Source organism: Anomalospiza imberbis, chromosome 8 (assembly GCF_031753505.1).
Source record: "Anomalospiza imberbis isolate Cuckoo-Finch-1a 21T00152 chromosome 8, ASM3175350v1, whole genome shotgun sequence".
Classification (NCBI taxonomy): Eukaryota; Metazoa; Chordata; class Aves; order Passeriformes; family Viduidae; genus Anomalospiza; species Anomalospiza imberbis.
Window position 1 is genome coordinate 17663990 of NC_089688.1, and position 19843 is coordinate 17683832.

Genomic DNA, 19843 nt, shown 5'->3' on the forward strand with positions numbered 1-19843 from the left:
AACAGTAAAAATAATGCAAAATCCATTGTCCTTCCTACTAAAAACTGTGTGCCGTACTTCTTGCATCTTGAAAACATCAGAAGCACCATATTCTGTAAAACCAGACTGGCCTAGGTTAATTCTTTAGTCAGATCTACTGTAGACATGTATCATTAAGTATGAAGCACTGTCTGTTTCTTTGGGGAGTATGGAGCTCCTGGCCAATACCAGATTCTGAATGCCACTTTTCTGCCATCAGACCTTTTGGCAACACAAGAAGGGGCTCAGGCTGTATGAGCCAGACATCTTAGCTCAATCCCTACCACTAGGAGACTGCTCCATCTAAAAGGACTGTCACTGAGTTGAGTTCTGAAACTCTAATTCTAGCACCCTACAATGTTTGGTGGAGTAAGGGAAGATAGTATCCAAGTTACCGATTTTTTATTGCCAATACATTAAGTGAGGGAATCCCAGAATCTACCCCAGAATTTCAGAATCTACTCAGAATTTCAGATTAAACCAGACCAGAGCAGGTAGGAAATTCTATTCAGGGATTTCTCAAGGCTACGAGAAGTTTTCTATATACATCAAGGATCTTTAGATCATTTATTCAGCACTCAGTTAAATCTGCAGGTCTGAAAAAAAAATAGTATGCAATATTGGAGTCACAGTGTTTCATACCCATAGCCAGAAGCAGTGTTTAATACTTGCACATATGTGGTCATACCAGGCCAGGGAATTTGGTCATTTCTGAAGGCTCTACTTACCTTCCACCACTAGTGACCATGTCTTCCTTTTTTTTTTTTTTTTTTTAAGTGCTACATTCATGAGAGGCTGGTAACTCCTGGTAGGACATTCCCTAACCACTGATCACTGTTCTTCATAGGAGGCACCACATCAAACCATACCTGCTTTCTATATTCAGTCCAAGCCTGCAGAATCATCAGTGAAACAAATCTCTCATTATCGGTTTCAACTCATTGAATGAAAGTTGCAAGAAGAATCCTGAAGTCCAATTTCCTTTCCCTGCCTGTTTGTTATACATCAGAAGACAGAAACTTTCCTTACACCACAGCCTACACAACTGCATTACAGTATCAAAGCTGGAGGGCCATGAAAAGTCTCAAAGGAAATTCCCTCATCCTGGCAGGAGAGCATGCCCTGGAGCATGGGAGTGACTTATCTTTATCAGTGTATATATTTGGTTTATTGCAGAGTAAAGGTTTTACTAGTTCTTATTTCTAATCTCTTTGAGTTTTCACTTAGTTGGGTACCTCTGAAGCCAGTTTCTAGGATAGGGAATCTCTTTCTGCTTTTGCATGGATTGCTTTATAATTCCATCATGTAATCCCTGCTGTCATGATGGGGCATACCTATTTCCTTAAAATTATACATTTTGTCCACTTTTCTAGATGCAAGACTTATAAATTCAGGGAGAACAGGACATGGCACGTGTCAGGGTAATAGCAACCCTCTTTTCTCAAATCCCTACTTGCTGAATCTGTTTCCTAATGGGTCTGTCTAGAGAAAACTCTGGAAAAGAGGTAAATGCTCTGCATTCCTCATAAAGCACATATACAATGTTCTTCTATAGGCTCATGTTCTGATGTTCTACACTTAGATCAAGAACAAAGGCAGTGTCAGACACACACACAAGCAAGCACACGCAAAACAAGTGTACGCATAATCTCCACTGAAGAGAGTCTACTTTTCCCCAGCCTTGACTGGTCTGTGATTGCTTTCACAATCAGCTTGGATCACAACAGCAATAGCTTTTCCGTAGGCGCAATCTACAGTGAGTGACTTCTGGAGACGAGAGGACTACAGTCAAATAGAGACCACCAACACAGAGATTAAGGAATGTGACGCTAAGGTAACAGAGATGTAAGGGTGATCTCCTTTGAGACTTAGATGGAGCAGCAGATGGACCCTTCACAAACACAGTATCACCATCATTGTGGGTGTCTCCTGCACAGCCAGATGCTGGGGATCCCATCTTTCCTCCTCACACATTAAGGTCAGTAACATTTTTCTCCTTGATGAAAACAACAATCTTTGGAGGAAATAAAGGCATTGAAATATTCTTATATTGCACTACTTACTCTTCACCTCCCTTGAGACCATTTCAAATAAGTAACAAGAAAAACCAGGCATGAAACAAACATGACCGAGGAAGATGATCTACCTATCACAGGATGAGTGAAGGTAGCTGACACAAGCATGGGTTTCTTCTTGTGTGACAGTGTCTGCTCAAGAGCTGTGCTAGTGAGATCACACAGTCTGCATAGGTCATTTTTTGGTGGGAAGAGGACTCACGTCATTGCCAGGGTGAAAGACTTCTTGCAGCCCAGCTCTCTCAGCTGCCTCCCACCCAGGTTTGGCAGCCCCACTCCAACCCAACTCCAGCTGCAGATCTATGCCTTTCATTTTCCCTTGAAATTGAACCCTAATTCTCCAGGGAAGCATTAGAAAGGATCACCAAACATTGCTCAGACAAAATATTTCACACAAGATAAATCTTTTGCTAACTGTGACTTTCCATTTGTTACATTTTTCAGTTACACTGCAGCTCCATGCTTTTTCTTTTTCTTTCTCTCTATCCTACTTTTTTTTTTTTGCGAAGCCATAGACCCAGGCCACCAGAGATGCTGCTCAGAAGAAAGACTGCACCCAGGCTGAGTCTTTTGGCAGTAAGAGCATTACGGTTGGTGTTAAGAGAGAAAAAGCACAAGAGTTGCAGTTAGTGGGACGGAAAAGTTGGCCTTGGAGAAATTGTTCATCTGTGCAGTGGCTGCAGAACTTGTCCATGGCTTAGAAAAGTAGTGTTAAGGTTCATAGAAAGAGTAATTTAAGAACCATTTATAGAGTGGGGATGGAAAGGTACTGTCAAAGGGAAGTTTGAGATGCTGATAGTTCCAGGCTTGCAATCAGGCATCTACTTGATGAAGTTTGGGAGAATTATCACTTGGACCCCCTCAGTCACACTGGCAACAGACTTAGCACATGTGCCTACTTCAGTCTCCCAGCATCACAGAGGGCAAACTGAGGAGCTGGTGTTCTGTGGCTCTGTATCATTCATCTCATTTCTGTCAGGTCTCAGAGCTTGTAAAAGTGATGTAGTTAAATGTGCCTGAAACTCCCAGTATATGACAACATCTCCAGTTTGGACAGGGACTGCCCTGCCTCGCAAGGAGAAGCAATGTGGAGCCAGTCACACACGGCCTCATCTGCCGGTTCCTCAAGGCACAGGCCTGTTTTTAATCACTGGGCCCTGCAGCTCAGACTGAACTTGGCAGCGCTTCACTCCAGTTGATGATCCCGCTGGAAGACATTAAAGTCTTTTTCTTCATTCTAAAGAAGGGGAGCCAATGCCATCCAGTCACACTCCAGACAGTGTTAAGCTGGAAATAAAGCCAAAAATTTACTAGCAACCTAAGGGTTAACTTCCCTTGTCATACCCTTATCTATAGCTAGGCCCTTTTGTTTGATTTCAAAGCAGAAAAAAACGTCAGCATGCCTGGAACCACATCCTTAATCTCAGAAAGATTCAAGAGATACTAAAAAAATGAGCTAGCAGAGCTACAGAATTTCTTTCCTCTACTCCAACAAGCTGCCTCTGTTCTTTAAAGATTTAGGTGACTCTTTGTGGAAAAAGCCAGCCAGGAATGATGTACTGACTAAGACACAGACAGGCTCTCTGTCCTGGCCTGAACAGCTCACCCACCAGCTCCAGGCATACAAAGCCTATACATTCAGCTATGCTGTCCAGACATGCAGTGGGCAGGAAAATATATGCTCTCTGCTACCTTTTTCCTCATCATAGGCTCTAAGTTCAACCAAAATAAACTAAAGACAGAGATAAAGTCAGGTTTTGAGTAGATTTTCTTCATACGGAGGACTAAGGACTCTGTGTCTGCTTAAAGTGTGAAAAGTCCAGGCACACCTACGTCAGCTGTATGTAGAGCTTATTCCACACTCGTTAAAAGATGTGTGGGAAGATAATCAGGCTTACACCTGGATGCTGCTCTACAGCAGCACATACACCCGCGCACGCATGTGCTGCCTCACAGACAGGCAGTTTATGGATATAAAGATTGTGTACGTGCTCACCTGCACAGGTAAGTGCCTGCTTTTACCTTCCCACTTTCATGCTTAAGTTCCCATTTATCTGTCCCTCTCACACATGAAAGCACTGAGAAAAAATCACGGGCAGACATTCAGAATGCGTATGTTTCCACAGCACAAAACACACACAAATCTTTAACTTGTTTCCCCTCCCCTAGCCCACCCAAGCACAGACTACGTGAATTACTGCAGCAGCAACAGAAAAAGGAGTTTCATGGTAGGAGCCATATGTACCTAAAAAAGATAGTCCTAAACAATTCAACCAGCAAAAGAATGCAAGCATAGGGGGGAAAGAAAGGAAGCAAAAGACAATTAGGAATCAAGAAAAATTGACAACATAACTTGTCCAGAGTCACACAAATGGGTCCGTGGTACAACTTGGAGTCTTCTGACCCCGCAGTTTCCATATACCAGAAGCTGGTTGCTCTCATCCACATACGTCCATTTAAATATTCTGTATATATGAAAGAGAAACACCTCTCCCCAGAACTATCTTCACATGCTAGCTTGGTATCCAGTAGTATTTTTGGCCATAGACTGTGTCCTTGCCTCTCCTTCCTCCTTTGTAAAGTCAGCTCCTATTTTAGATTCTTTGCCTCTGTCTAAGGCTACACTTAAATATCTGCTTTTGATCTAGCAAAAGAAAACCATAACAAATCTAAACTCTGGAAAATCATCTCATACCTCTCGTTCTTGTGCAGCACTCCGCTACATGACAGGCGCTGAGCTTCAAGCAGAAACCAGGCAGTGTCAGACAGCAGGAGCGGCAGAGAAAGAAAGTCCTGACTTCAGGCATCAGACACATTCTGAGTCCCAGCACTGGCAGCTTTCCATTCACCCAGCGCTACAGAGCACAGAGCAGCCGATCTGCCCTGGGAGATAATCTCGGCAGCACATCTGGTCTTAGCTCCACAGCTCGGCATTAATTATGACTTGTGCAGAAAGCATTTGAAATATCCAATGAGATGCAGAGCTCCCGGCTCGCTCCGCACAGGGAAGGAGAGAGGAGAAAGACAGGCAGGTAGGGTCTTGCCCACCCTCGAAGCAGCCGCCAATGTAAACAGCAGCTAAGTATGGGTCACAAGTTTTAACAAAGGCATCCCCCATCGGCTCTGTAATATATTCATGGTCTAATTGCTTGTCAGATCTATTCTAGATAGCTGGAAAAGCTGAGCAACAGTTGCTGTCTGCATGCCACACTTTGGATCCTTCCTGATACAGGCAATATTACTGTGCTGCAGGCAAACTGGTGCCCTGGTCTGGCCTCCCATCTGCTTTCAAAGCAACAGAAGCAGAAACCTAGCTTTGGAGGGGAACATTTCCCCACAGTAGCCTCAGCATGCTCTGAGAGTACCTCCACAGCTCTGGGACACGCTGGAAAGTCTAACAAAGCTTAGGAAAAGCTACACTCCTTGACCTGTGCAGGTTTATTGGTGCTTACTGCCTCTGCTTTAGCTCTCTACAGAGAAGTTGCCTGAAATAATAGCTCAGCTGAATGACTGGTAGAAGAAGGGACTACAACTCCCTACATGTGAACCAATACCCAGGCACTTTACTTGCAGGAAAACATCCACCCCCTCTCAGCTCTCTGCTCTCAGGGTAAGAAGCCTGTCATTAACAAAAACGCTTACCATGCAGCCCTGTGTAGTTCTACAGAGGTCAGGCCTCCACTCCATTCACAAAACGCACTCATGTGACTGCAGATCTGCAGCAGTCACCACGCAAAACCCTTGCACCAGGCTTCTGAGCAATTTTATCACTATTAGCTAAGTTTTCTCCCTCTGCAGGAAAAAAAAACCCAACAACAAGGCCCTGTCTGCAGCTGCTCATCTGCTTCAGCTGTTAAAGCGTCTGTGGTCACTATATAGAGCACGTTCACCTGAACTTAGAGGCCCACCCCTTGCTTGGCTACACTGTGGCTCAGTTTGAACACACATGTCCAAGATACTGACACAGCAGACAAGCTATGAGATTCTAGTCAGTGAGACAGTGTTGTCTCAAACAAACTTGTCTATATTCTCTGTTTTGACCAAAAGCTCCTGAAGAAAAGAGGCTTCTCACCATAAGTAAAGGCAGTACCAGGATCAAAAGCTTCAGTTCTTGAACATGGTGTGATTCTTAGAGCTGTCATGTGCAGGGCCAGAAGCTGGGATTTTGATGATCCTGGTGAGTCCTCTCCAACTCAAAATATTCTATGACTGGCAAGATAGTAAGGTTTTCCTTAGCTATTTAAGGTATACCCTGAGTAGCATGGTACTGCAGAGCTAGACACCAGAAGCTCAGTCAATACACTAGACAGTTTTTAAAGCACACTAAAGAATATTTAGAAAGTTATGGAAAACCTTAAAAATGAGGTCCTCAGTATTCTTCACCCTTTTATTATCTTCTCTTCCCTTGTGGTGAACACAGCTGGCTGCAGGTTAGGGAGAGCCTGCCCACAATGCTAACTGGTGAGCAGGACAAATGCGCTTCCTAATGGCTGAGATGCCACCAGAATTTCTGGCACTATTTCCTGGAATAACACCTCAAATTGTGCCACATCTGCTAATAACATTATGGAGCCTAGAACTCGGTGTTTGGGATGGGAGCACAGGAGATAGCAAATGCAGACTTTTGTTCTCCCATTCACTTCCCCATTTCTGTTTTCCATCTCTCAAAACACAGGAACAATGAGGTATCCACTGAAATAGAAAATCATGCTGTTTGACATGGATATTGTTATACCTGAAGTATAATCTGTGAAATACACAGCCTCTCTGTGGCCAAGGACACAGCATGACTAAAGCATGATCTGACTTCAGTAGAACTTACAATGCTATGAGATGATGAAGCTGATGCAATCTCTTCTCCAAAGAGCAAAGACAGCTCTCTGGTGAGAGAAAAAATCTGGAGCACATGCTCGCTCACATAAGCATCAGAAGTAAAGCAGAAAATGGCAGCTGCTTCAGTGTTGTTCCCTGCACAAGGTAACTCTGCAGCTATGGGTGTCCTGTGACAGCAACACTGTGCCGCACACTCCACAAGTAGCACTTGTTTTCTTATATGAAACTCTCAATCCTTTTAAAAACACGACATTAAAATGCATGACTTAAAGAATATGATGAGACTGGAATAAAAATCACTATAAATATATATATATACACAATTTTTCTTCTGCATTTTGAATTTGCACATCACACTTGGATCCCGCTTTCTCTGTTAACCACATTTGTCAAAAATGAAATCCAAAGTTCACACATAATCATTGGACTGCAGGGGCTGCAGGCTCCAGAAGTATACTTGATACTGCAATTGTAGCAATATAACCCAAAGAATTTGCCACATTGCATATATCATCAAAACTTCCACCTGGAGATCTCCCTATACACATGTGCCAAGGAGAGAATGGGTAATGGAGACTGAACTCCCTCTTCCCCCACTGCTATGAAGCTGTTTAACTGTAGAAAAGTTTAGCAGCTCTCATTTTTGAAAAAAACAACTTAGGTTTGTAAAACTCTTCAGACATTACATCTCCCATGAACTTGCTGCTGGGGAGCTGGAGGCATTTTCTTTCCCAGTGTCATTGCAGGGAGAGAGCCCCAGCACTGCTCTCCTGAGCTAGCACTGCTGCAGTAATTCTGTTGCAAGTACCAGAACGGAAGAAAGCATCCTGCCTTTACACATCATTGCAAGCCTCAAGATTGGCTGGAAAGCTCACTACAGCTCACACAACCTCTGGAAATCCAGGTATGTTTCAGGCTTGGCATCTAACTCAGGTGAAATTCAGTCTTCGGTCTGGTTGCAACAGACAGGAATGGTGAACCTGCATGAACCCAGAGTATTTCTCCTCATCTCTGACTGTGAGCAAACTTCTTGGCTTGCACAGCTCTAGCAAGTGCCCATGGGGTGTGTGTATTTTTAGATGCTGGCTTAGAGGATTAGCTAATATACAGGTACACTCAAGCAGATCTTAGGGAGCTCAAATCTAGGAAATTGCTCTATTTGTACAGAAAAAGGCCTAGTATCAAAGTTAGAGCCATAGCTGAAGTTCCCTATTAAGAAGGATGAACCTTGTACAGACTCATTTTTTAACCCAGGTCAGGTAAACCTGGGCACTTGAACATCTTTTATCTGCTGGCAGATAACGGACAGTGAACTGGTTAGAAGTGATCAGTCACAGAGCTGAACCCAGCGGGAAAAACTTCAGGACTAATGTCTTCTGTACAGAAATTTTCCCATTTCCTCCCTCTCCAAACACTTTTGTCAGATCCTTCCCTGACCAAAATTATGTCCCCACACCCCTCACCAGCTCTGTGCTGGGGCCTCAACCCTTACTGGTGAAATTAAATCTTTTGAGGGTAAACAGGTTTCTGTTTACTGACTGATAAAACAGTTCACTCTGGGTTAAAGATTTGCAGATAGCTGTGCTCACCTTTCTACCACAGTAGATTCTTCTTAACCTGTGTGATGTGTCTCCCCATCTCTCTAAAATATGCCAGGAAAGGAACTGACCATGCAGCACTGTAAATTACCCAGTGATGGACTGACCAGTTTATGCTCCAAACTGAGATTGTAACTGTGCTCACAGAGAGATGATAAACAGACCTAAACATCACTTAACCACAACGTTCTGAATCCATAGCCAACCTCCTGTGTTTATTGCTCTATTTCTCTCTAAAGAAAGGCAAGAGCATTTAGAGAACAAAACATCAAGAGCAGCAAAAAATGCCTTTTAGCAATCTGGACCAACATGCCCTGGACAACTTATTTCTCCCCACATCCTAAGATCATATTTTACAGAATTGTTTGCTTATTGACTCTTGCATATGTCTCTCTATGTTTAAAAGACAGCTTCCATACGACTGAAGCTATGTCTGTAGAAAGCACTCGATCAGCACGCCACCTCTTTCAAGTGGTGCTGCTGGTTGATGCCCCCTCTGCATAGAAAAGCTTTACAAAACTTCTGGGTGTTAGTAAGTAAAAAAGAGTTATGACATAGTGTAATTGTTGCCACCAGTGTCTTATCACTAGAGATGGATTCCAGCTGTGGGTTCAAATGAAAGGATCACAGAGTCTGAAACATCTAGTATGGAATAAAATTATTCACCTGGATTTCTGGTCATCCAGGGACTGTGATCCAGATTCACAGCCAACATTTAGCACATTAGGCACTTTTATCCATTCAGATAGCCAGACAAGCTTACGTCCTGAAGTTTTTCCATATCCCAAGGCTGATAACCTAAGCACAGTCATTCATTGAGATGCAGACAGGATGAACACTGAGCATATGGATGTTTATCCAAATCAAACTTCATCACAAAAACTTCAGTCAGTCTCTAACCTTCAATTCAATTGTAAAACTCACTACCGGGTCAACTGTATATGGTTTCATTTTGTTGCATCCTCAAACTCAATCAAAGATGAAAATCTGTTAACTAATTCCCATATATTTATCTTTATCCTCCACTATCTAGCTAAAATCCTCAACAACTTACAGCTTCACTACCCCAAGTTCCAGCAACAGCTGAACCCGATAAGCCATGCTTGGGAAAGGGGCAGCATTTAGCTCCTATTTGTAAAATAGGTCAAACACTTCAGTAAATTAGCAAGCCTTTAAAGAACACTTCTAGAAATGGTAAAGAGCTGAATGTTCCCTTCTCTAACCTGTAACCGAGAAGACATGAAGGGGAAATTGCAAGTTCAGTTACATGATTATGAATTAGAAGAAAAAATGAGCAACTGTGGATGGAAGAAGGGTAACATAAGAAAGAAAATAGGAAAAGAGAGACAGGGTGAATTTATTTCTTCTCAACTCCTAAATGGTTAAGACTGCAACTTGCAAGGAGCTGGCTACCATTCCCTTTCATTCAGTAATCACATATTCTCATAACAATTATCAAAGGACTAATACACAGAAATTAAAATACTTGCCTGCAAGCTGAGAAACACCACAGGAACACATTTGTCCCACCAATACACTACTGGGACATGCAGTGAGAATGACCAGTGTTTTGAAGACTGTCAGATCTCAAATGTCAAACATGAGTTTACTGATTACAGGAATAGTCTCACTGAGAAACCACCGGTGTAGGGGCTGGTACTGGTCAGACTTTGTGCTACAGGCAGTAGCCACCAACAATATAATAAATGCACAGCCCCTGTCAACTCTCCATGGCACATAGTAGCTGAAGAGAAGAGGAAAGCAAACACAAGCCCCATCACATTTTATCTAAAGCTGAAGTGATCTTTGTAAAATGGGCATATTAAGCTAGTGTCTACATCCAGAAATCTTCTTTTGACTGCACAGGTAGACTTATTTCTATGATCACATCTAATTTTATTTTTAATCCATTCATTCCTTTTATTTCTGCATCTTGTAACAATGAGTTTCACAGTTCAGTTGTGCACTGCATGAAAAATACTTTTTTCTTGGTGTAAACCTCATGACTATGCAACTGTTCAAATTATCCTTAGATGTGTCATTTTATCTATCAGACCTTCCTGCAATCTTCTCTTTTCCCTGGATCTTTTCCAAAAAAATTTTTTTAATGAAAGGGGTTCAGATAGATTTTACATCTTAATTGCTTATACCTCTGGACCATTTTGGGGCATAGCTTGTATTAAAAATTCTACCCTGAGCTCAAAGAACCTTTCTTAGCATAAGTTTCATTCAAATGAAAACATACCCATATGATGTTTCATTTTATCAAATCAACATCTCCCAACCAAAAGAAATTCCATCAAGCAATCCCATTAAAAGCTTTACCCTGCTCACCTGCAAATGTAACAGAGGTGGCTTCCGTTTGTAGTTTTTCCTCTATCTGCTGTGTGGTTGAACAGAGGCACTGAGAAGGTGCCTGCCATTCCCCGGCTCGGGGTCCCTGCTTTTTGGTGCCCCAGACTGTCCACAGTAACAGATAAAGGATTAGAAATTCATTCACCTTATGCCAAACTGCATCATCCTTCAGAAGTCACCAGAACAAAGCTGGATGGTAACAGCTGGGGATAGCGCTGCAGTGCAGAACTCATGCTGCTGCAACCAGTAGTGGGGGACTTTTCCCCTGAGGAGCTCTGATAAAGCACTCCAAGAAGACCCATTTCTGCTCTGGGATGACCAAGCTGCTGCACAGTCTCCACTCAGAGCCCAGACCAGCCTGAGCACTAGCACTGACCATCACCGAGAGCCTTGAGCCAGCAGCTTTAGAGGTGAAATACACATAAGGAGCAGGGGAGCAGGACCTGAATTCTAAAGGTAAGATCTTTAAAAGTCACTAAGGAACACCTTGACATGCTTTAGTTTTGATTCTAGTTTCATGCCCTTCCATCAAATATTTCTACACACTATACACCAACCTTGATGAGAATCACTCTGACCCTTTTCTTCAGGCTAAACAATCCAAGCCTCCTCAGCTTCTCTTAGCATTTTCTTGCACAATCCTTTAATCATTTTAGTGGCCTTTCATTTGACTCACTCCAGTAATCCCATGGCCTTCCTTGTTCCAGGCAGACCAGAACTGGACAAAGAACAAAAGGTGTTGAATTACTGGTGCTGAGGTGAAGGCTCACTTCCCTAAACCTGCTGGCAATGCTCTTTCTAAAGCAGCCCAGGAACTTGCTGGCCACAAGGGTGCATTGCTGGCTCACGTTCAACTTGTTGAAGAGCATCCCAGTTCTTCTCTGCAAAGATGCTTTCCAGTCAGTCAGCTCCCCATATGTGCTGTTGCCTATGTTCATCATCTGTAGGTGCAGGACTTTGCATTACTCTCTGTTGAACTTCATCAGGTTCCTGTTCACTCCTTTCTTCAGCCTGTTGGGACCCCTCTAAATGATGACACAATCATCTGATGTACCAATCAGTCCTCCCAATATCATCTGCAAGCTTGCTGAGGGTGTACTCTGCCCCATTATCCAGGTCGTTCACAAAGCTGCTAAATAGTCCTGGCCCCAGCACTGCCCTTCACATCCCTTGCCAGATTCAACTCCAGATTGCTTTAGCCTTCCTAAGTCCACTCCTGCATGCTCAGAAATTTCTCCGTACTCCTCCTCTTAGGTCACCTGTCCCTGCTTCCACTTCTATGCTTCCTTTTTAGCTAATGAGCTTTGTCACAAGCAGCTTGTTCAACCATGCAAACCTCTGCCACCTTTGCTCGGTTTCCTGCACAAGAAGAGGACTGTTCTTGAGATTGAAGGAAGTAATCCTTGGAAATCCACGAGATCTCCTGGTTCCCTCTTCTCTTCAGGGTCACACCCCATGGCATTCTTCCATTCTTCCAAAAATATCCCTATGGTCAAGGCCCATGGGTGTAATCTTTCTATATGCCTTGCCCAATGATGCCATCAGAGTGGTTCTTTTACAGATAGTCATTGTCACGTCAGGCAAGTCATCTTATTGCTCAATATTTCAGATCCCTCTTTAACAAAAAATGAGGACAATTGTCTTTCCCTACCTGAAGGCTGTAACATGATGGTAAAATACGTTGGTCATAGAGCAGTAATAGAAGCCCCAGATATATGACAGAGATACATGAGGAAAAAAAATAACTTAATCAGGTCTCAGAAACAGATCTTAAAACATTCTCTGTTGTGAACAGTTCTGGCAGCAAGATCCACTCCCAGCTTACTTTAGCTACCATGTCTACAGGTGTACCATTTGTGACACTTTTGCCTGGGGGCAAGGCTAACCCCGCACGTCCTCACATCTGAGCTGACTCAGGCATCCCCTAGTCCTGGGCAGATACCTGACCTCATAACCCCCATCATCTTTCTCTTCCTCTTCCCCTGGCTGGGCCCATCTCCCACCATTAGACAACAGCAAGAGCAAACACTGATAAGCTGCATCAGGCGCCGGCTATCTCGGTGCAGAGATAACAGCAGGTATCAGGCACAACAAACACCCAGTGCCACTCCCCACACACCTGGGGGAGCCTGCCCAAGGGAAGCCCACCCTGACACCTCCTGAAGGGGCTCCTCCTGACCCAGTTAGGAATCCTACTTGAGGCTGTCACTCTGCGGGATCCCGCAAACAAGGGAGTAGAAACCACCTCTCTGTCTTCAGACTAGGCAAATAACAGAAGCCAATTCCCTCCTCCTCCTCATTACCTCTTCAGTGGTATTTTAGCATCTTAAATTCACTGACATGGCTCTAGGTTTATGCTGCTCTTACTGGAAAATTCCCATCTTACAGGTGGAAAAATTAAAACTCAAGGCTCCCAAAACTTAGTCGTACCCTAGCTCCTAAATAGTTTGGCATCCTGGTGGATATGCATCTAATATCAATATCTGACCCTTCAAAACTGTCATGTTTGCTCTCACGCAGATGTTATCTCAAAGATAATTACTTTTCTAAAGCAGGATTCCTAATTAGCCCTATGCAGGGTTAATCTTCCATTACCCATTAGGACACTGAGCCAGGAATTAAATTACACCTCAGACACCTTGTCTCACATCTTTCAGCTCTCTCCTTATACAAGACATAATTTTACAGGGCCCTGGTTCCCAAAAAAAAAAAAAAATTCTCTGCACTGTTTACTGGCAGAAGAATAAGAATCCACACATCACGGTTTATCTGTATGTGAAAGGTGTCTGGAATTAATGACAGTAGAACAGCTTCCTCAGTGGACATTTCTTCAGACACCACCAGTTTTACAGTGACTATTCCTCCTGAATAGAAAAACTATTCATGAAGCTCTGGCAACACAATTTCTTTGTCACAGGGTAAAGCTCTTCATGTTTGCCTAAGGGGAAACACATCTCATCCAACTGCTTCACCTCCCCTCCATCTCAAGTAACTGATGAAAGCTTGGGATGAAGAGGAGGAGAAATTAGGATAAAGTAATGGAGAAAGAAAGGGGCTGAGACATGTATTTCTGGCAGAGAAGCAAGGAACTGCTCATGGCAAGACAGAATATGTAAACAGAAGAAAACAAACACAAATATAAATCAAAATTAACACAGAATGATTCTGTCCCCATGCTGTGCTGGTTGTGTGCTGAGCTGTGAGATAATTATACCACCTGGCATTCAACTCAGGCACCAAAAGCTTAAGTTTTGTATCTCATGGCCAGAAATTCAGTCCTAGACAAACTCTGTTTTACAGACAGAAATGAGGAAGTCACACGAAAAGGAACTTTTTTGCAGTGGCTGTACCTCCCCAGACTAGAAGTACAGTCCCACCACACTTGTACAGACCAAGACCTCCTCTCTCCCCCAGCTACATCAAAAAATTTCAGTCCAGCTTGGGAGAGCAAGAGCAGGGTCACTCTCACCCAAGCCTATGGCCACAAACCCTTTGAAGTAGCACTGTGGCACTGCTACATGCACTTCACATTAATGAAGAGTCACTGAACAGCACGACTGTAGGACACAGAGGGACTCTCCAGATAAGCTTTTAGTGGTATACTTGGAGAAATATTTGTCACAGAGGTATGAAGGATCATAGAAAACAGTTTCAATCACCCTCTGTCAGAATGTGCTCCAAAACCGACTTTTATCAAGTTACTGTGACAAACTTCTTTCTTAACGACAATCAAAATGTATTGAGTACTCTCAAATCTCCATTTACAAAATCTTCTGCTCTAAATGAGATGTACTAGGCTCAAGAATTCAGGAGCCTGAAACTCAAGGAAACTTGTTAGAGATTATTTTCCCTATAAACAAGACAGCTCTTCTTCAAAAGACTTAGGAACTCTACGATTTTATTTTAAGGCCACATTTGAAGCATAGTTCAAAGAACACATTCCATACAGGCTTTTAAACCTGTGTCTTCTATCAGTAATTTGTGAACCTCAGCAGCTTTGGGGAGTTTTCTGTTTTATTTTAAGAAGCCTTTGCTGTTCACCTTTAAGCACAGTTCATATGCCCTCATCAACATAAGAAGGTACTCTCAACCTTTTTTTATTTATGTTTCTGCAATACATCAGCAAAGATAAAAGTGTGGTTAAGCCACTCCTTTTATCTTGGCATAATTCATTTTTAGACCATATCAACCTTCTCTAGGGCTGGATATTTGCATATTAATAATAAAGCCTGCTTTTTAACTCCTCCCTTTAGCTTAATATATTAAAAAGTGTTAATAGATAGATTTGGCTCTCAAAATAGTGGTGGTGGCAAAGCAGAGTTCAAATTATTCCATTAAAACAGAGACAGCTATGTTTATTGTCCTCCCACGTTTGAGTTAAGCTGGAATTTCACTTAGAGAAACTGTCCTGCTCTGATTATGATGGAGAAGGTATAAGTTTGATCATTTCCCCAAATTGGCTACAAAACATTTGGGAACAACGGTTTGAATATCTTTACTGTCTCCCAGTTATTGGCATTCCTATTCATTCTTTTTGAAGTGCAAAGAAACTGAGGATGCAGCTCCATGGCTTCTTTAAGCCAATTTATGTGTGGGTTGCAGGCAGAATGAAGAAGCCTGCCCCTCTCCACGTCATCATGTCTCCCCATTGGAGCTGCTGGTATTGCAGCTGCATGGTTAGCAGGGCCAAGGAATCAATCCACCTACAAATTAATCCTCCCCACCTTTTCTTTCCTGCCAGGTCATTTCCTACTGCACAACTCACCAGTATCAGCAGAAGGAAGCGTGGTGGACCACATGGCTGCCAGGGGGTAGAAGACCTCTCCTGACAGTAGCTGCCACTTGACCAGCTCAGAGAAGTGGCCACAATGTAAGAATCTGCTCTTGCAGCTTGGACTACAAAGCAGGCATAGTCAAGCTAGTTTTAGCTAATGCATTTGAGTATTAGGGCAGAGAGTTCAGGCTAGACTGACTGCCCAGCATGTACCCGTGTCCTTGGCCAGTTTTTATCCAGAGAGAGAGGAAAAACGTTGATACACAACTGCAATTCTTTCCAACTCTGCAAACTCCAGCGCTTCTCTTCTACAGTACTTAAGCTGGCTCTCACCAACAGCCAAAGCAGCCTTCACTGACTTTGATCACTGAACCACATCAAGTCTGCAGGATGTGAAAATAGCAACAAACAGAAGCTCCTGTATTCCCCCTGCACTATCTCCCCTGTGCTGCCTTGCTTCCACATTCTCATTATTTCATGTTTTTTGATGCCTCATAAAGCTCCAGTTCCTGGAATCAATGTAAGAATATCTGCCTCATTTAAAGAAAAGACCAAAGTATTATTTGACTGCTTTGCAGAGAAATTCAGAGGTAAAGAAAATTAGCCAATTAATCAGGACAATACTAGTCCCATAAAGAAACAAACAAAATAACACAGGAAATCCATCACTACCTTTATGCCATTCTCAGGTTTGTGTTTTTAAAATATTAGGATTTTTAATTATTTATTATTTTAGTACTTGAAGATATTTCTTTTGAAACTACTTCAAGAAACGGACAAAACATAAGCAAAACATGAAGCCAAATTTGCACTAATACCATAAGTGCTGACAATATCTTGCCCTAAAGATGGTTATTGCTAGAGAGTGCACCATTTGTCATGACTGAATGTCTCCTTTCTCCTCAGAGTATTTCTTGAATGTACATTGCAAAGTTATAAAATACACACCATAACATCAACTACAAATGGCTACAGAAACACCAGCTCTGAGATTCTGAGATTTCTGATGGAAGATCTGTACTGACCCCAGTCTAAAAGACCCTTCACTGTGGACTGGAATTCAGAAGGGAAGCAAAAGAAGCACATACTCATGTTTGAGGAGGAATTCTGGTAGTACAGTTTTCTACTACCAAAGAGGGTTTTTTCTGCCCACAGCACAACAGCATCACATGTAACCTCAGATCAGACACACGCCAATTTTTGTACCTGCACCTTCTCTGCTAAGTGAAAGAAAGACCTTGGAAATAATTGCATCAGTAGAGATTGTATCTCCTCCAGACAAACCAAGTGCTGCTACCCAGAGAACCCAAATTTCAACAGTCACTTGAAACAAAACAAAACACAACACCCCCCCAAAAAAATCCCCCAAAAAATCCCAAAAAAACCCAAACCCAGGACAAAAGTTACTAACAAACACTGGGTCTTAGTACATCGAGGTCACTTTTTCCTCTCTTAGATCCAGGAAAACAAGTAACTTCATTTCAGCAAGAGTAATTGTATTGCCTAATCCTTATCTGGCACTTTTTTATCTGTACCTCTCACAAGAGGCCGACAGCACTGTCTGCATACCATACCATTCTTTGCATGCACTCCATCAGTAATACCCAAGTTACTGCAAAGCACAGTGTCCAGTACCAGGCCAGCAGCTGCTGTTACCAACACCAAACCCAGAAGAAAACATCTGTGAGTCCTTGTTCTATGTAGAACCAGAAAAACAACTCCTATCTAATCTACTGACTTGAGAATTCAAAGATTGTGGTATAATATCAACAGTGAAAGTCTGGATGTTTTGCTCATTTTAACTACAGGGATGGTCAACAGCTCTATTACCCTACAGGTGTTCACTCAGCCTGACCCTCTTCTTCCTCAGGCTACACCCCCATTGAAGCCTTTGCCTTCTCAACTGGGCCCTACATTAACTTAATTAAAGTTTTGCTGCCTCTGGCTGTATGGGTGGTCAAGATGGGAATCTGCCCTTATGGAAGAAAATTGAGATAACAGGACAGAATCCTTCATTCCCATAAGGTCCACTGAATATTTTACTGTAAATAATTGAATACTGACAACAGTAGTATACTTGTTACTACCACCCATTTCTGACTGAGACAGTTATACGCTGTGGATGCATACTCCCTTTTCATTCCTGTCCATCCCCTACCAAAAATTTAAAAAAAAAAAAAAAAAAAAAAAAAAAAAATCAACCCCATCCCTTGCTTCAAAACACTTCAGACAATCATGAGCTTATCTAGACATCTCAATGATTTTACAGTGTTACACATATCCTAGTATCACAAGAATATGTTTTACCTTGAGGCAAATGTTTTAATTTATGTGCATGTGAGCTATTTGCAATACCTCCACCAAATGGAGCCCATATAACTCGTCGGATGGCTTTCACCCAATCTTCCATTTCATTCTGGGAATTAGCCATGAGCAGGAAAGCCTCATGATTGACAGGCATCTTTTCCCGGTCCCCTGCACCACCTGAAAGACAGAATACAAATATCTTTTAGCATCCAGTTTAAAAGAGAGCAACCAAAGTTTAACACCACCAAAAATCTTGGTCAGAATAATTAAATTACTATTTAAAATTAAAATTAAAAATTGAGCAGTTTTAGAGACAATTCCTGCAGATGTGCTGCAGCACCCACAGAGCAGGTTGATAGAAGATCAAAGCCGAAGTGCAAAATATGCATTTCCAGTGTGGGAAACCTGGAGATGTTGTGCCTGCTGTCTCAGCAATAAGAAAAGTGAAAGCAGAGGCCGTAAGACACTATAGGAAAAGAAAGTAATTAATTCCACATACCTGTGCTGAGGTATTGAGAGATTTTTACCCAAAAGAGGGACCAAGTGAAGTGTAAGACAATTTAAAATGCTTCAGATATAGAAGTCACAAAATCATCCAATTTCCCCAAGTCTCTGGGATATTTATAGTCTTGATACAGAGAAAGAGACCCATTCTGATTTTGGATCCACTTCAGAAGAAAGTTAAGAGCTGGGGACATGATTCTGACTCTTCCACTTGATGTAAAAATTTTAGGAGCTATTAATGTTGGTGTGCAGAAAAGCACTGACCAGAATATCAAATTCACTCAAGCTGTCACAAAAAACTGTCCCTTGTGGATAATTCAATAATCAAAATATTTTGACCCTGCTTTTCCTGTATCATTTTCAGGTCAGCACTCCAACAATTTAAATCTTCCCCTCACCCTTTATTTAATGTCCCAGAGCTGGATACAACCTAGTGAGCGCCACACAATCACACAAAAGCTTTATTAGAACAGCCTCTGTATGAAAAGGCTACTAATCCTGTCCAGCTCGGCAGCTGCATCCCCAGCGGCCCGGAGCTTCTCCATCACCATGGAAACTGCCTTTGGCTTTGCTACGGAGATAACATCTGAGCTGTGTGTCACTGTCATTTCCATGCTTACACGGCTTTCAGCACCTACTGGCAAGCTAAAGCTGCCAGCCTGTGCTGAGCAGCTGAGATTGCCTGCCCGTGGAATTCAGAGATAAGAGCAGAATGATGCTATGCTGTGGTTTCTGCAGAGCTGATTTAGCATACACAGAACATGTGCTTCTTAAATCCTTGCTAATCTGGGGAAAGAAGCAAGCTGGGAGCTGCCTGCAAGCCAAGGAAGTACTTTTTCTTGCTATTAATTGTTTTCTTGCCTTGACACACTCATGGAACATTTATTGCTTTGCAAAACAGAAGTGGTAAACTGAGATGCATTGGGAAGTATTTTGCGGTTCTCCGAGACGCAATTGACTAAACTGGGAAACTGAGGCAGTCTTTCAGTAAAGAGGAGAAACAGCAGCCACCAGGGACTAGCTGTGCATCTTAAGAAACAAAAGCCATGACACTTTTTCCCCACATGTGCCCAAATCCTCTTGGACAGTCTCCCATTTTTTAATTTACTGAATTATTCATATTCCTTAAGGTATATAAAGAGAAGAGCTCTCTAGCTCAAGGCTAGGGTGCAGGCATCCTAACAGATCAATGTCCCACCATCTTCCACTGCAAGGATGACATACTTCATCCTCTGCATACAGAACTGTCTGTGCAGGAAACTGCAGTCTGTGGAATTCCTGTCACTGCCTAAATCTTTTTTACCAACATACTCAGCCTCATGGTGAAAGCAGAGGTCATGAAGTCTAATTCTTGCACCTTACCCAGCTTCTCTACTGAC

General features: G+C 42.5%; 1 protein-coding gene across 7 annotated transcripts in view; it reads right to left on the bottom strand.

Moving 5' to 3' along the window:
* The window catches only part of ARHGAP22 (Rho GTPase activating protein 22), a 126546-nt gene that overhangs the window by 18113 nt on the left and 88590 nt on the right, over window positions 1-19843 (bottom strand). For 5 of the 7 annotated variants that reach the window (XM_068197553.1, XM_068197550.1, XM_068197554.1 and 2 more), the window contains one exon: window positions 17961-18137. In XM_068197553.1, coding sequence (XP_068053654.1) covers window positions 17961-18137 — 177 coding nt within the window. Of the gene's footprint in view, window positions 1-4788; window positions 5897-17960; window positions 18138-19843 lie in introns of those variants that run through there. The other 2 variants (XM_068197552.1, XM_068197557.1) reach the window with 2 other exon arrangements.